Below are 17,346 nucleotides of genomic sequence, written 5' to 3' on the forward strand. Positions count from 1 at the left end.
GCATGTGTGTTCATGTGTTCATGTATGTCTTGATGAGAATGGCAGTTGCTGTATTTTGTACATAACGTTAGGCACATGTGACGGTGTTGAGTTGTATGACCTGTGTGACGGTGTTGTGTTGTATGACCTGTGTGACGGTGTTGAGTTGTATGACCTGTGTGACGGTGTTGTGTTGTATGACCTGTGTGACGGTGTTGAGTTGTATGACCTGTGTGACGGTGTTGTGTTGTATGACCTGTGTGACGGTGTTGAGTTGTATGACCTGTGTGTAAGGTGTTGAGTTGTATGACCTGTGTGACGGTGTTGTGTTGTATGACCTGTGTGACGGTGTTGAGTTGTATGACCTGTGTGTAAGGTGTTGAGTTGTATGACCTGTGTGACGGTGTTGAGTTGTATGACCTGTGTGACGGTGTTGTGTTGTATGACCTGTGTGACGGTGTTGAGTTGTATGACCTGTGTGACGGTGTTGTGTTGTATGACCTGTGTGACGGTGTTGAGTTGTATGACCTGTGTGTAAGGTGTTGAGTTGTATGACCTGTGTGACGGTGTTGTGTTGTATGACCTGTGTGACGGTGTTGAGTTGTATGACCTGTGTGTAAGGTGTTGAGTTGTATGACCTGTGTGACGGTGTTGAGTTGTATGACCTGTGTGTAAGGTGTTGAGTTGTATGACCTGTGTGACGGTGTTGAGTTGTATGACCTGTGTGACGGTGTTGAGTTGTATGACCTGTGTGTAAGGTGTTGAGTTGTATGACCTGTGTGACGGTGTTGAGTTGTATGACCTGTGTGACGGTGTTGAGTTGTATGACCTGTGTGACGGTGTTGAGTTGTATGACCTGTGTGACGGTGTTGAGTTGTATGACCTGTGTGACGGTGTTGAGTTGTATGACCTGTGTGTAAGGTGTTGAGTTGTATGACCTGTGTGACGGTGTTGAGTTGTATGACCTGTGTGACGGTGTTGAGTTGTATGACCTGTGTGACGGTGTTGAGTTGTATGACCTGTGTGACGGTGTTGAGTTGTATGACCTGTGTGTAAGGTGTTGAGTTGTATGACCTGTGTGACGGTGTTGAGTTGTATGACCTGTGTGACGGTGTTGAGTTGTATGACCTGTGTGTAAGGTGTTGAGTTGTATGACCTGTGTGCTGTGTGTAAGGTACACGTGCTGCTTGACGGTGTTTGCCTTTGGATATACATGTAGGTGTGGTAGGGAATAGGCTCCCAACAACCGTACTGAAACACACTGGGAGACGGCCATGTACAGATGCATGCATGGAGCATGTGCATGTGTGCTCCCTGTCTGCACAAACATCTCCTGTTTAGGTGCTTTCCTTGTGACGGTGCTGTGTATTGTGCCGTCTTCTTGACGGTGCTGTGTATTGTGCCGTCTTCTTTGTTGTGCTTGTTGTTGTGCCTGCAGCATCCTGTATCTTCGCAAGCTGATCTTCGTCAAGTTTGTCTTTCAGATCACACTGCTGATCGCTGTGCATGCCTGGCTCTTCTTCATCTTACCGGCTATCTCAGAACGGTGCGTACCTGCTGCCAGGCATCATTGCCTGCCCCTGTAGTCACCTGCAAATGGATTGCACATTGGATGTGTTTTAACGACCGTAGCCATTCTTGATCACTAAACGAACGCTGTTCGTGTCAATGCAAAATACACTGCAGATGTACACTTTAGGACAAAGAGAATAGTACCCTCCGGCATATGCTGGGAACTGACCCTGGACTGAGCTGCGCAGTTGCATTGCTTTTGCACTAATCCAGCTTGCTTGCTTGCTAACTAGATTTGCCATTCTTCCTGTTGTGCACTGTGCACTGTACGCCGCAGGTCGTTCAATGACAACCCCGTAGCACAGCTGTGGTACTTCAGCAAGTGTATGTACTTTGCAGTGGCAGCCATGCAGCTAGCTGCTGGCTACCCGACGCGTATCCTTGGACAGTTCCTGACCAAGGGGGCCAACATCATCTCCGCCGTCCTCTTCCTCATGTGAGTTGCCATGTACGCGTGAAGGATAGGAGTCCGGTCTTGTGTGAGTCTGGCACATATATGTGCATGTGTGTGCTGAAACTTGCCACCAAGTCTGCCATAGAAACTCCTCTCCTCTGTACACATCGAAGGGACGCTTGGTCATCAGAGGATTATGTCCTCAGCCCAACACTTACTGTTATAGAGTCGGGAGCAGAAAATTATCAGTTACATGTACACACAGCGCCCTTGGTGACCCGGTTTGAGAAATTCTATGCATGTTCTCTCTCGGTCCTTGTTGTTGTTGTGTGCATCCCGTGTTTCAGTGTTCAAGCCATACCGTTTCTTCTGGAGTTCCGTGAGCTACTGGACTGGGCATGTACACCCACCGTCCTGTCAATCATGTACTGGTTCAAAGTGCAGGATATCTGGTCCAGTATATTTGTTATCAAGAGCTTTCGCACGTATGAAAAGGTTAGTGTAGCCTGCAGGCTCGGAGAGAGTCCTTGGTTTTGCTGTGCATACGAATATGATCGTATGATCGTATGGCTGTATGAGATTGTATGATTGTATGATCCTCGAAATCGTAATGGACAACTATCAATAAAAACAAACGGAGAAAAGACTCTCTGCGTCGTGTCATATATCTTGCAAACATGGCAAATGAGCCAGTTATAATGTATGCAGTAAAGGCATGAGATAAGCCAGTCCGCTCCGAGTTTGACCCGTGCAGCAGTGGCCCGGTTGCCAATTCACACGTCTGCCCTTGCCGTTGCGTTGTATCCAGTACGATGGTGAAAACTGCCCGTTTTGCTGGGATAAAGAAATTTAGTTGTTGTGCTTGTTGCTGCTGAAATCATTCAGTTTTGTTGTAATAGAATGCTCCTTACAGTATTGTGCACTATGTGTCCGTGTGTCCATGTGTGTGTATGTGTGTCCATGTGCATGTGCGCATGTGTGCGTGTGTGTCCGTGTGTGTGTGTGTGTGTGTGACATGTAGTCTGCGCCGAGAAAGATCGGTACCACTGTCAGTCTGGTGGTGAAAGCTCTGGTCGGTGGTCTTGGCGTGGTGGCACTCATCCTGGTGCTGTGGTTCCCGCTAGTGCTCATGTCTCTCATCAACTCTACAAGCTTGAGCAACCCACCCAAGTCTGTGTCCGTACAGCTGCAGATTGGTGGATTTCAGGTTGGTTGTGCAAACTTGCTCTTTCGGTTGTGCTGCAAACCTGTGCACTGTATGCGTAAATTTGTTTCCAGTGCATGTTACGTGTAGTGAGACTCAGGGCCACTCTGCAGGGTTGTGACTTGTGAATACGTGTAAGCATTTATGAATACCGGTATATATGCGAGAGCATGCATGTGCTCGTGCACGTACGTATGCACACGTGCGGGTACACACACACACACACACACACACACACACGTGCACACACACACACACACACGCACAAGTGGTCGGGTATGCACTGACGTTGTCTCGTGCGGCATGGTGTCGTGTCCCTATACTACTGTGTTTGCCTTGCAGCCTCTGTTCCACTTCACAGCCGATCAGCAGTTCTTAACACAGATTACAGAAAGTGATATGAAAAACCTGCGTAATAAATATCAGGATCCGGTAAGTGACAACTTGTTTAGGTAGTCTGGTGTTGTTTGTCGTCTTTGCTGGCATGCATGACATGTAGCCAAACTACTTTTGCGGAATTATAAAGACCCAATAACGATGCGGCGCGTGGAATTTGACCCATGCTGTCCCAGCAGAGTGTGCAGCACTGACTTGTGCTTGTGTATGTATGCATCTTTTTATGGCATGACAATGCTGACATACAGGTGTAAACGACTTACAGTTAGATCTATGCACAGCTTTGGCTCTGCTATTAGTGTGTATATGCGCCTGTGCCGGTGTGTGTGTCTGTGTGTCTGTGTGTCTATATGTGTGCGTGTGTGTGTGTGTGTGTGTGTGTCTGTGTGTGTGTGTCTGTGTGTCTATATGTGTGTGTGTGTGTGTGTGTGTGTGTCTGTGTGTCTGTGTGTCTGTGTGTCTGTGTGTGTATATGTGTGCGTGCGTCTTTGTGTGTCTGTGTGTGTCTGTACAAGTTGCTATGGCTTCTGCTGTAGCATCGCTATCATCACCTCTGGCGATGGGTGTCAAAAGGTAAAAGGTCAAATGTGTGTCTGTGTGTGTTTGTCTATTTGCATTTAGGAAAGCCAGGCATTCCTGACCAAGTATGTAGCATCGGACGTGACCCGGGTCAGTATCCCTGGCCAGTCCAGCGCGCTGTGGAGTATCAGCCCTCCGTCACGTCGTCTCATGGAGCAGAACCTGAACAATCCCAACCACTCCATAGACATAGCCTTCTTGTGGACCATTGTCAGGTACAGTACAGGGCCACACAACCAGCATAGCATGTACATGTACAATGGCGTTGACGACTAGGGCTTCTCAAGCAAGGGTGATACCATAATGATGGCATGTGAAATCCATGCGATGGTTCAATCTAAACGGAACAATGCGTAACATTGCACTTGTACTTGCCGTTCATTTCCACTTTCTTGTTCAAAGGGAAAATACAACATGTGCACTGAATTTGTGAGAGTTGAAGCTTTGCTCACTCATTACTTCTCCCTTCTACCCATTGCTTGCCTCTGTCCACCGCAGAGAAACCCAAACTGGTCTGGCAGCGGAAACTGTGTCGCAGATCAACTCCACGTCACTGCCACATTCCACTAACGAGACGACTATACGAACGGCGCTGTATCAGATACTGAGTCGCAATACCACAAGAAATAGCACGTAAGTAACTCTTGCCTTGGGCTGAGGGCAAGTGATGCAGGGTACTAGTATATACACGCGCACACACCGTGACACACACACACACACTTCAGATCTCAGACCTGCCCATCGTGGAAGCGGTGATAGCGAACAGCTATGTTAGACATAGCAACTTGTGCTGGGATTACACACACACACACACACACACACGCACGCACACACATGCACCCCCCACACACGTGAACGCACACACACACACACGCACACACACCACACACACACACACATACACACACACACATCATGTACCATGTGTACGCCCGTCGAAAGAGAAGCACGCAAATCTGCAAATGCACTGGATGTGCACCCACAGATTTTCTCTTATAGCAACGATAGCGAACAAGATCTGCATGAGACAGATCAAGACTTGCGCCAGATAACTGTCTAATCCACACAACTGGCGAAGCCATGTGAATTGACCATCAATGCACACCTGGTCTACGCCGCACAGAGTACATCGGCATAAAACGGCCAAGACATTTACCTATGCACACCCTACACTTGCTGGCACACACACATACACACACACACACACACGCACGCAAACACACACGTGCACGCCCACACACCGCACATTCGCATGCGCAAACACATTGACATGTGTGCTCACAAGTGGTATTATAAACTCGCCTCTCAAAAGTAATAACATGTATATGACCTTTACTGTTTGTAGATATGTGGGTGTATGTATGCATGTGTTTGTACATATGGGTGTGTGTGTGTGTGTGTGCGTGCGTGTGTGTGTGTGTGTGTACGTGTCTGTCTGTGTGTCTGTGTGCGTGTGTCTGTGTGTGTGTGTGTGTGCACGTACGTGTGTGTTTGTTTCCAGGATGATCCAAAGTCTCTATCCATCATTCATTCTGGCACCAGCTAACGGACCTGCCAACCCCGTCCTCGTCCTAAACAGTATGATGTTCTTTAAACAGTATGATGTTCTTTAAACAGTATGATGTTCTTTAAACAGTATGATGTTCTTTAAACAGTATGATGTTCTTTAAACAGTATGATGTTCTTTAAACAGTATGATGTTCTTTAAACAGTATGATGTTCTTTAAACAGTATGATGTTCTTCTTTAGACTGTTACAGTGTACATGTATGTCAGGATCAGCACCACTGGTGGCACTACAAGCACACTAGAATGTGGATACGCTCTTGTGGAATCATGGAGCCCTGAAACTCCATACCAGCCTGCAGAATATACTACTGTCGTGGACATGGAAATCCGGTCGGATGACGCGGGGCCGGCGCCCTCAGTGTGTACAGAACGTTGCATGCAGTGCAAGTGTTGATCGTATTCGTACTCGCGGCTGCATGGCCAGCGTCCTGGAGCCGCTCGATCCCTGACTGGATGTCCATGTCCACAACAGTACATAGCCTATCTGCCTGTGTATATTCATCATTGTGACCACCTGTGTGCATGTGCATCGGTGTGGATCGTAAAAAAAATTGCCATACCGTTAACCCTGAGGCATGCTGCGAATCATGATCTTGCATCTTTCACTTTGCAGATGCATTCGTGAACGTGAGTCTTCAGTGGCAGGAAGGCGGTCAGTACGGTGGTGAATGGTGGGAGCTGGTTCAGACATCGCCACATATTCTGGATAGCAGCGACAGTGCTACACTGGAGTTGTTCATTATCAGCGATCGCGTGGCCGCTCCAGAGTTCTCTTTCCTGGCTGGATATGGGTAAGCCACCAGTGGCACAAACACACAGCAACTTCCCTAGGGTAAATTAGTTAAAATTACGCTATAATAGGTGGCATCTGTCCTACCATGCCAAGCTAGTGCCCTGGACCAGTTCCGATTTCATCACTGTATAGTCATGTACTACTTGTCTATGCTCAGCAGCATTCTCACCACTTCCAGTGTGTCAAGGGCTGTGCAAGTCCAGGGTGGAGGATATGCACTTTAGGTGTTAGCACAATCCTAGTAAAGCTGTACGCAAAAACAGGACTGGTTGTAGTAGGTGACGCACTTTGAGTGCAACACGTCCGACACGTCTGTACTATGCTGTACTGTGTGTGTGTGTGTGTGTGTGTGTGTGTGTATTTGTGTGTGTACGTGGTGCATGCATGTGTGTGTGTCCGCAGCGTGATAGGTCTCTACGTTTCGTTGGTTCTGGTGGTGGGCCAGTTCCTGCGCTTGATCTTCAAGAACATCTCGCATCGCATCATCTACGAGAACATCCCCAACCCAGATCCGTTGCATCAGCTATGCCATAACATCTTCATGGCGCGTGAGATGGCACAGGTCACAGGTAAATACTACCTGGAGGAGAGGCTCGCTGGACAACTCTTCTTGCTGTACAGATCGCCGGAGCGTCTTGTCGAGGAGACCAGGCCGCCACTGCAGAGGACTTACACAGCCAGGGACCAGGATGGGCGGCTACAACAACCCGACGATAGGACAGAACCAGCCGCTGGACACCGGCAAAGCCCGCCAGCAGGAATAGTAGCAGAACGGCAGACTAGGCCACGAACTCGGACAGTAGATGCAGCGGTGCAATGACAATTGTAGCTTGCTGGACAAGCTAGCTTCTAGTACCATGCAATGTGACTTTATATTCCAAACTGGCTTGACAAGCTAGCCTCTAGCTCCATGCTTGACTTTTCATTCAATTTTTTATTCGAAGCTGGTGCTGCTGAGATGGCATATGCTTATGTGTCATAATATTCCATCATGCCTCATATCATATTCATGAAATTTCATCACACAACACATACAGTGTCATAATCTCCTACAAGCACGGCGGGGGTACTAATAATAAGATCACAGTGGAGAGAAGGGAGGTGGCAAAGCATCTATTTATTATGTGAGAGAGACACAATATTGCCACGTGGAATACAGAGCTAGTAGCAGCAGCAGCAATATACATTACATTCTTAATTAAGCATAGCAAGAAATAGCAAAATTCTCCGAAAAAAAAGTATCAAACACAAAATGAAGTATAGCCTAGTGTCGACGAGAGGGAGGGGAGCGAGAGCGGCTTCGTCGCCGTCTACTGCTGCTGCTGGGTGGTGGTGCTGCCGCTGTTGCTGCTGCCTTGCGCTTCTTTTCTGCTAGCTCCTTTTCTTTGGCCTGCAGCAAGGTGAAATAACAGATGCACTAAGCAAGGTGACCATTGTGACAGAAGCGACAATGAAAGACAAGTTCAGGATTATGAGTACTGGGGCAGTAGTAGTATGAGAGCAGCAACACAATCCTCACCATGCCATTGCTCATGGTGTGGCTCCAGGAGTTAGTTCCCTCGGCTAAAAAAGAAAGAAAGAAATCACCACCGACCAGTCTGCCAGACAATCTCGTCTACACTAAGGGGCCATCCGTAAATACTGATATTTATTTAGAAACGAAAACTAGTCATTTTTCTTCAACCCCCCCCTCCCTGAGAAACGAACACATACAAAGTTACAAACGGTACATAGTATCGATATTTTTTTCTTTTTTCTGGACGTGCCCACACGTACAAACTGTGCAAGAAACGAACAGGCGCTCAACCCCCTAAACGACTAGTTTTCGTTTCTAAATAAGTATCTATATTTACGGATGGCCCCTAAGGCAGAAGCGATATGGACTAAAAATATGCATGTGCAGAAATTGACTACAGCCGGCAAAAAAAAGAAGAAAAAAAGAAAACCCTTGCCGAGTACTCACATGTGTGAGATGGTTAAAGGACATCCATTAGGCTAAAACTCCCACTGAGTTTCTCCATTCAGACTTGGGGAAAAAATCAAAACCTACAGTGCAAAGAATCACTCCTCGCTACAATGGAGCTGGGGTTGAAACCATGGGAACATCACCACATCTCCTCTTTATCCTCCTCACCTGTTCGTCCGTTAGTGGTAGCCAGTACAACGCAGGTAGCGTGTTAGTCTTGCGAAACAACTGATCCAGCACGTTTGCTGCCTGAGACTCCTCGTGCTCAACAACATGAGGTCGGTCCCGAGAACCTGAGCAAAACATCCAAGGTAACCAAGAGAAACGTGTCAGACTTCAGCTTACATGAAGTTTCAATATAAAAACATACGCAAAAGGACCACCAAAGCTTCGCGTTGATCAGAATAGTCTGTCATTCATGGTGGGGAAAAAAAGAAGGGAAAAAGAAGAAAAAAAGATACGGAATATGGCAAAGCGCTCATCCAGTAAGCCATAATAACTACCAGTCTATCTGCAATGCCAAATCAATGTTGCACCGGCCAGGTATGTAACAAAGCCACTTCAAAGAATACGGCTTGTTTCGTTTTACCAGTGCAGAATACATACAGTAAGTACACAAGTGGGGTTCGAACTCGCAACATCATGCTCACAAGTCACACACTCTACCACAGGGCTATGAAGGAAACTGCTGAAGGTCCACCTTGGGATATCTGTAATGGATTACAGTTTCTACAAATTAGCTTCTTGTTTTGCTGGTCTAGTGTGAGTTATTTGCATGGCATTGGACATGGTTAGCATTTTAGTTAGTATTTTTACCATACGCTAAATCCAACGGTACTCGTACCTAGCACCTAAAATACCGTCGGTTTGGTATCTTAAAATGGCAATAAATAAGATAAATTGTGCACTCATAACAACAGCAAAAATGAAGAAAGTCAAGTTCCATAACGTTTTCTTGTGACTGTCATCAGTGGAACGCCGTCACATAAAAATGTAATAACTAAAACACACACTTATATACATGTAGCTAATATGGTTTCAGGTAGAAATACAGCAGCTAACAAGTACAAAAAGCGAAGTTTGCACCTTTGCAATGTGTGAATATAGTGTATGTGAGAAAGGTAGTGGCAGATGAATGTGATACTGATGGTTTGGTATCTTTTCGACGATTGAGGGCTCTGTTCATGGGAGCATCATGGGAGCACGAAACGGCAAGACTCCAACTTCATGCGCACAGTGTGGCGAGTGCATGTGTGTACAACTGTCTGCTGTGGGTAGGGTGACGTCGCAAGCCAATCGTTGTGTCACAAACGGAAATGCTGATCATGCATACACAGTCACACACACACAAAAAAAAAGTACGGGCCGATCGTCGAAAAAAAATTAGCATGAACGGTTAAAAATGCTAACCATGTCTATAATTTGTTGCCATGAGCAGCTATCTTTCCCTACACACTTCAGTTCAGCAAGAAAATGATGAGACTTCCACGCGCACGAACACGCACACAGTGCATGCTAAATCACCCATGCACCTTTACACACTGCAGAGCAGACCACTCGCACCCACATACCCACACATAGTAATTACAGTACCTAGCTCTGGTGCGGGCACTTTCCTGTCGCCGGACTTGCTCTGGGACGAGGATCGACGTTCTCCATCGCGCTCAGACTGGCGATCGCGTTCCCGCTGCTCCCGTGCAGCTCTCCTAGCCTGCAAGTCGATATTCCTGTCCGCCCGTGGATGATCGCTCCGTCTTCCATCGGTGTCGGTTGCAGGCGCCGACCTGCCACTGGCGTAAGCTGCTTTGGCGGAGACAGATGATGTGGTGACAGATACTGATGTACCATCAGCCATGCGCACTGACATCTGGTTATTCGTCTCAACAGTAATCTGCAGACACGCATTCACAAAGAACATAGAAGCGCAACGAATATAAACTGAACAACAGCACACAGACGACCCCTACTGAGCTCAGGAACTCCAGCAGTCAACGAAAGTCAGCTGGTTGTCCATGCCAGCACCCCGGCACACAGTGTGAACTCACCAGGGTTGGATCGGCAAAGTCCACAGATAGCGTGCGCGGGCTAGTGGTAGGCCAACGTGCACCGTGGAGAGCTTTACGGCATTCCTCTGCAGAGTCCACCTCTTCAAACTGTAAGACCACATGTGCACATGTGCGCATGCACACACACACACACACACACACACACACACACACACACACACACAAAGCACACACAAAGCACGTAACTGTCAAGAGCATTATCACAACATTGGCATGCTGCCTGAGCACCAGACACCCGTCTCCTATCAATGATAGTACACCCACTCCGCCACTCTAGGAGCAAAGAGATGGTTTTCTCACAGATCGTGGGTAGATACAAAGAAACACTGTCCTCACCAAACACTAAGCTAGTATTGGAGTGGAATAAATATAGCAAACAGCTTTTGCACAGCAAACCAACACCGAGAAGCAAAGAGCGATCCACCTCGACACTTCACACCTCGCTATAAAGCAGCTGTGCAGCAAATATCCCACACACAGAAAACTGTACCCAGCACAGCAGCCACAGCAGGATGAGATCAAGAGTAGTCTAGCACATACCGAAACATAACAGTGTGACTTGATACGATCAATCCAAAACCCATCGGGCACAACGGGGCCGTGGCGACTCAGCAGCTCCTTCAGCTGCGGCAGTGTAAACGGACGCACAAGACCGTGAATACTGATGGTGCAAGAGGCGCTCTGCTGGGATGGGGCAGCATCACCGCTCGCTGGAATTGGCTCCGACGCTGTCCCAGCATTGGTACTCAATGTGCGGCTAACACCGGGGGCGGCTGCAGGCAACACAGAAAGGGAAGCAAGGAAACAGAAAGTGATCAGTCTCCAAAATGTCCAATACACATGCTGCGTTAACCTGTTCAGCACGAAGGACGTAATAATACGGCATTTAGAATGACACTGCATCACGGAGGACGTATTATTACGTCCCGAGTGTAGATTGCGTACATTCGCGATTTGCCTGGACCGTGTGAGCTCAAATCGTAATTGTTGGTCGATTATCACGATTGAAAAATGTATCGAAAACTCTCGGCTCGCGATAGAAACAATCGCCGAAGCGATATGACTCTGGGTTGTTGAGATATGTGACTTAACACGGCAAATTCAAAAAGAATTTTTTGCGCAGTCTGCATAATGCGTATAGACCATTTTCGATCATTTTTTTTCGCTACCTGCTGCCATGGAAACTAGATGCAAATGATGGTAGCGGATCTAGGGAGTCCTAAAAAAAGTTGAGCTCAATACAAGCAAGGAGAGTGAAATGGCAGCTGAGGATTTGGTCGCTTGCCCGTTCTCAAGTCTGTCGAGCGCATGGGTGAAGTTTGCCAGACTGTAGCATGGGCGTTTGGTTTCGCTCCGAGCCGAGTTCGAACCTATTGCGTTCCTCGTCTCAAGACCTTTCCAGGAAGCTCAAGATCGTGGAATTCGTCCACGGGAAGGCAAAGTTATCGATCCTTGAACGGCTAGTACTTTCATAGGAAAACGCGACTTTTGCAGGTGTCGACCTGGGGCGACATCCAGGTAGCGTCGTGCTGAAAAGCCGGGGAATATGCCTTCTAAACAACATACAGTTTTGAGCATTCAAAGCACATGCCAAGTACATACCCTGTTGTATACACTGCACTATCACTTACATGGACATCAAGTATGCACTTTTCAAAACTAACTACACTGGAGCCTTCCTGATCTGGACCTCCCATATCCAGGCCGTATCCGGTCACCTCTCTCCACTGCGTGCCATTCTGCGACTGTTGTATATTTACTGCATGTACATGTACTAGTATTGAATTGAAGTATACTCCACGTGGCCAGCATGTAATGCATGTACCTTCCGCAGGTACTGTTTTCATCACACGCCATACACTTGTGCAGTGCTCGACTTTTCGTGACAGATTTTCGCTCAGTTACTGACGCCCCTCCGCCCCAAGGTGGCCGGACAAGAGAGGGCTGCGTGTATACCAGTACTACTAACACTGGGCTACGTAGTAAGGAGGGTGCCACTGCTGTCTTCATGAGGCTAGATATCACCTGACACCACTCAGCATCACAGCTACTCTGTACAATGCAAAACTCACCAGCATTATGGCGGGTGTCCGAAGAAGAGCTGACACTCCTGCCGGAGATGGGGGCGGCAGCAGCATCAGTAGCAGCGCTACCCTCCGCAGCAGTGCCCTTGCCCAGTAGCTGCTGACGGCGCAGAGCATCCTGCTCGCGCAGGTGCTTCAGGCGCTTCTGCTCGGCTTCCTCCTGCAGGGCAATCTCTTGCTCCATGCGACGGCGCGGTGAAGCCATCTTGGGTGAGGCAGGATGGTCTCGCTCAGCCTCGCTTGCACCACTAGAGCTGCTCTCGGCGGGGACCTCCACGGGGCCTAGTCTCTGGTGCACGGAGGATCTCGATGATGACCCTGCGATATCAGATGACGAGCCTGACTTGGCAACCTACCACGATAGACATAGCATAGCAATACCAGGAAAACAAAGATTTTGTAGGGACTGACACACTGGCAGATCCATTACTGGAAATGGCTCCTATACACACTACAGCCATTCGAAAATAAACTAAAAGACAAGCACAAGCAACATTGGATTACACACACACATACCGTAAAGTCGCGGATAAAAGCCGGGCTTATAAGCACATAAGCCGCTTTCTGCATCAGGCTTCAATGCAAACCAGGCTTATATGCACCACTGATATTTTTGCCAGGCTTGTATGCACATCGGCCGATCCGGGCTTGCATAGAAGCCAGGCTTCTACGCGCGACACGCGTAGATCTACCACTGACTACCGGTATGGCGGCAGTTTTACTATGCACTGTACGTAGCGCATGCACTCTTGACCTACCCGATCCGCGCTTGCATAGAAGCCAGGCTTCTACGCGCGACAGGCTTATATGCATTGACTCGTTTGATTTTCAGGCTTCTATCCGCGATGTGCTTGTATGCAAACCCGGCTTTTATCCGCGACTTTACGGTACATGTACATTCACACACACACACACATACATACACACACACACACACACCAGACACACACACCAGACACACACACCAGACACACACACCAGACACACACACACACACACACACACACACACACACACACCGACACACACAGAGACAAACACACAGACAGACAGACACAGACACAGACACACACACACAGACACACACACACACACACACACACTATATATTTAAAATAGAACATTCACTATTATGCAATGGCATACCTTTGCTGGCAGTTCTACATCGCGGTCACCATTCGACGACGTAGCTTGATCAGAGCCAGTCCAGCGACGCTTGCGATTCTGAGCAGCTGTTTCTGGATCTGCAAATAAATATATTGCACAGTTACAGAGTTTACGCCAGAACGAGGAAAGAATTTAACATGGGGGCGCAACCCTTGAAAGAAAGAAAGAAATGATCCATGACCCATGTATATATGCACAGGGAGGCAATGTGTGATAAGCATGCAGTGGTGCATATTTGGCACCCCATACTTGAACAGCTCCTGACACCCTGCAAGTGGTGTGCATATACATGTACACATAATCAAATACAGAGATGCACTGGGAACGGGTCCAAGGCCAAGGGTGCCAGTTTGGCACTTTGCACCGGATTTCAGCTAGTGTGACTAAGAGTAAGAGGTGTACATGTACGTGACAATCTCAGGAAAGGCAATGATGGCCAGAAAACGACGCCCAGTTTTCACCAAACGTGGTGCAAGAATCGTCACCTTTGCCACTAAGCAACAGCAAGCTGATTCTATCATGCTGGCGCTTCTGCACTACCACCAATGCAGAAGATCTGCTAGAGATGACACACACAGACGTTCAACTGCTCCTCGGTCAACACTCCCAGACTCGTGAAACTGGAGATACATCATGGTTACCGTAAAGTCTTGTATAAAAGCGGCACTTGAAGAGAAGCCGCCCTCGTATAGAAGCGGCAATTTTGGGCCCATCAAATCACATATAAGCCTGGTTTTAGTGTTGACATACATAGAAATACCTGTCTTGTATAGAAGCCTGTCTCATATAGAAGCCTGCAAAATTTCACCAAGTCACAGAAGCCGCGGCTTTTATATAAGACTTTACGGTAGGTGCGAACAACTTCAAGCTCCTGGTAGCCGCCAAAATGCCATACATAACTTACCAACATCTCGGGAACGACGAAGTGATAAGCGACCCTGTTCAACAAGACACAGCAGCACAACCAGCTAATGAGCAACTGGAACTACTTCTGAGGCCAAAGAAATCCAACCCACGTGCCAAAAGCAGCGCCAAGGCTCATGCGGCCCTCGGATCAGTTTTGGGAACATGCATGATGTAATTGAAAATGGAAACGCGGGTCGGAAGTCTTTGGCCACGACTGTAATACATGCACATGCACGTGCACACACACACGCACACGAACACAAGAGAAACTTCTCCTCGTGCTGGAAGGGCAGGGATATCTGACCAAGCAGTACCAAAGATATTTTCCTCTTTGTCCGCACAAAATCCATACTTGCAAACAAGTCAAGAAATGGAGTGACACTGTCAGACAACGAGAATAGTAGTATCCCCAACATCTCCACAGCAGCAATATTCAGAACAGAGCAAAACTTTGGGAATAGCGACACGCAGGATGAATTTGATCAACACTGTATCCTTGAACAGGCAACATAGAGACTATAATCGTACGCAAATACTGCATAGCAATGAAAAAAGTAATCTGCATGCTCATATCACAAACATGACAACCACGGTAGCTTTCCAGAACTTTTCTTTTCGTGGCTGTCATATTTAAACTTCAATGAAAAGAGGGTGATACGAGTGCGCAGCATTCTATTCATTGCTATGTTCCAGTGTCTTGTTCACAATTCTAACACATGAGCATGCTATATGCAGCACCGATGGGAAAATCAGCTGTTTACCAGGCTCTATGTAAGCCATTTCACCATCATAAACTGCAGGGAAACCATACACACAATACCAAGCACTAACAGGAAATGTACATACCGGAGTGGTAGGAGACGGCTCAGTCTCTTTGGACTCTTCCCTGGGCTTGTCGGATGACTTTGATACATTTACGGCAGTGCTGCTATTGCTAGCACCCAGGATATTATCCGCGGCATCATCTTCAACGGCCGTTGACACAATCATTGAGTCACCGCCATAGTCAAGTCTCTCCTCCTCCTCTTCTTCTTCAGCTAGAAGTCCAGCACACAATAACAGCTAGAATCAGCCATGGGTCACTAGTAGCATGCCACTGCCATGGACATGGATCAACCATGGGTCACTAGTAGCATGCTACTGCCGTGGACATGGATCAACCATGGGTCACTAGTAGCATGCTAGTGCCGTGGACATGGATCAACCATGGGTCACTAGTAGCATGCTACTGCCGTGGACATGGATCAACCATGGGTCACTAGTAGCATGCTACTGCCGTGGACATGGATCAACCATGGGTCACTAGCATGCTACTGCGGTGGACATGGATCAACCATGGGTCACTAGTAGCATGCTAATGTTGTGGACATGGAAACCCGGTCAACGGTCAAGCGGCCACAGGACGCTGGCCATGCAGCCGTTAGTACATGTGCACTGCGATCAACATGTGCACTGCGTGCAACGTTCTGTACACACTGAGGGCGCTGGCCCCGGTCATTCGACTGGATTTCCATGTCCGCGACATAACATTTGTACATGTACGTATAAACGGAGCTTCGGCCTTCGCATGGCATTCTGGTGAATAATAATAAACTCGCACCATCGACCATCGAAGCATAATACTATAGCCAGCCTTAATATGTGTGTGTGGGGGGGGGGGGGATATGAATCGTTATAATTACACATTGTCCAAGTGTAACTTCTATAGTGAAGCACTATTGCCGTCATCTAGGAAAATGCCATCATCACACAGTGCCACTCACCAGGATCAAGAGATACGTTCGCACCGGTAGAAACATTCATTTGCTGCTCTGCGGTGGCATTGCCATCTACATTATCAGCGCGCTCACTGGTGGGCTCGCTGTCAGGTTGCGGCTGCTCTCCTGCTCCGTCCTGCAACGGTAACATACATGGTTATACAACGTCAGCAACTTGTGACTTCTGCTGCTGCGCGTCAATGAATGACGGTTTAACAATTGAATTAACTTTAAAAAATCATTTGATTTACAGGCTTTTTTCTCGTCATGACGCCACGTGAACAAATAAAAGTCTGGTGCGAAATTCTAGTCGGCCACACAGGTGCGGGTCCGCGCAGGTTTTCTCTAGCATTCTTTGCAACAACACAAAGTGCAATAAAGGGCATGCTCACCTCCTGCGGAATAGAAGTGTCGTTGTTTCCAGGCACTGGGAACCAGCAACACACCAACACACCACATCAAGTATGCTTCCGCCATTCTCCATCACACCGGTTCACAAGACTTACCATTTTGCTGAGCCAGCAACGCCTACAGCCACAAGATAATCCACACAGGATAAATCAATTCAGACTTAAAATTACGAAAATAAATAAGTGAAAATCGAAATTGGCAATTACCTCACGAAGGCGCTCTGTTAAATCAGCTTTATTTCCCTTCTGTGGCAAACCCAGCTTTGCCAGCTCCTCTTTCAAATCAGATACTCTGAGCGAGGACACGGAGCGTCCATCCTTCAATGTAACGTCAGCCATTTCAGTTACTGGTACATAATTTCCAGCACTCAAAACTACAAAAGTCTAAAAACACAACTGAGCACTACACTACAGACTACAGTCTACACAGCATGCAGTACAGGAGATGTTCCAGCTCGCCCCGCGATTCCGCACAAACGCGCAGCGACCTCGTAGACGTAGATCG

At 47.7% G+C, this 17,346-nt stretch overlaps 2 protein-coding genes across 3 annotated transcripts in view; one reads left to right on the plus strand and one right to left on the minus strand.

Moving 5' to 3' along the window:
* LOC135817699 (piezo-type mechanosensitive ion channel component 1-like) overlaps positions 1 to 7,517 on the plus strand; it is a 58,010-nt gene extending 50,493 nt beyond the window's left edge. For both annotated transcript variants that reach the window (XM_065330930.1, XM_065330931.1), the window contains exons 43-52: positions 1,418 to 1,525; positions 1,829 to 1,987; positions 2,293 to 2,440; positions 2,967 to 3,152; positions 3,492 to 3,581; positions 4,167 to 4,339; positions 4,623 to 4,757; positions 5,626 to 5,702; positions 6,306 to 6,483; positions 6,888 to 7,517. In XM_065330930.1, the coding sequence (XP_065187002.1) occupies positions 1,418 to 1,525; positions 1,829 to 1,987; positions 2,293 to 2,440; positions 2,967 to 3,152; positions 3,492 to 3,581; positions 4,167 to 4,339; positions 4,623 to 4,757; positions 5,626 to 5,702; positions 6,306 to 6,483; positions 6,888 to 7,305 (1,672 nt within the window). In that variant the 3' untranslated portion in view covers positions 7,306 to 7,517. The remainder of the gene's footprint in view (positions 1 to 1,417; positions 1,526 to 1,828; positions 1,988 to 2,292; positions 2,441 to 2,966; positions 3,153 to 3,491; positions 3,582 to 4,166; positions 4,340 to 4,622; positions 4,758 to 5,625; positions 5,703 to 6,305; positions 6,484 to 6,887) is intronic.
* On the minus strand, positions 7,400 to 17,279 carry LOC135817700 (apoptotic chromatin condensation inducer in the nucleus-like). Its single transcript, XM_065330932.1, has 13 exons — positions 17,049 to 17,279; positions 16,938 to 16,959; positions 16,824 to 16,858; positions 16,438 to 16,567; positions 15,521 to 15,711; positions 14,673 to 14,706; positions 13,748 to 13,845; positions 12,590 to 12,953; positions 11,058 to 11,290; positions 10,497 to 10,604; positions 10,045 to 10,342; positions 8,620 to 8,744; positions 7,400 to 7,875 (listed from the first exon to the last, which is right to left on the minus strand). The coding sequence occupies exons 1-13, from the start codon at positions 17,178 to 17,180 to the stop codon at positions 7,750 to 7,752; spliced, it is 1,896 nt and encodes a 631-aa protein (XP_065187004.1). The 5' UTR covers positions 17,181 to 17,279; the 3' UTR covers positions 7,400 to 7,749.
* Between the last annotated feature and the right edge of the window lie 67 nt (positions 17,280 to 17,346).

The sequence above is a fragment of the Sycon ciliatum genome, chromosome 5, assembly GCF_964019385.1.
Source record: "Sycon ciliatum chromosome 5, ocSycCili1.1, whole genome shotgun sequence".
In the NCBI taxonomy this organism is placed as follows: domain Eukaryota; kingdom Metazoa; phylum Porifera; class Calcarea; order Leucosolenida; family Sycettidae; genus Sycon; species Sycon ciliatum.

Coding starts and splice junctions, on each gene's coding strand:
- LOC135817700 (XM_065330932.1), bottom strand. CDS start 17,180: ATGGCTGACGTTACATTGAAGGATGGACGCTCCGTGTCCTCGCTCAGA. Junction 10,343..10,496: donor ACTTTGCCGATCCAACCCTG/GTGAGTTCACAC, acceptor GCGTGTCTGCAG/ATTACTGTTGAGACGAATAA. Junction 7,876..8,619: donor TACCACTAACGGACGAACAG/GTGAGGAGGATA, acceptor ACCTTGCTGCAG/GCCAAAGAAAAGGAGCTAGC.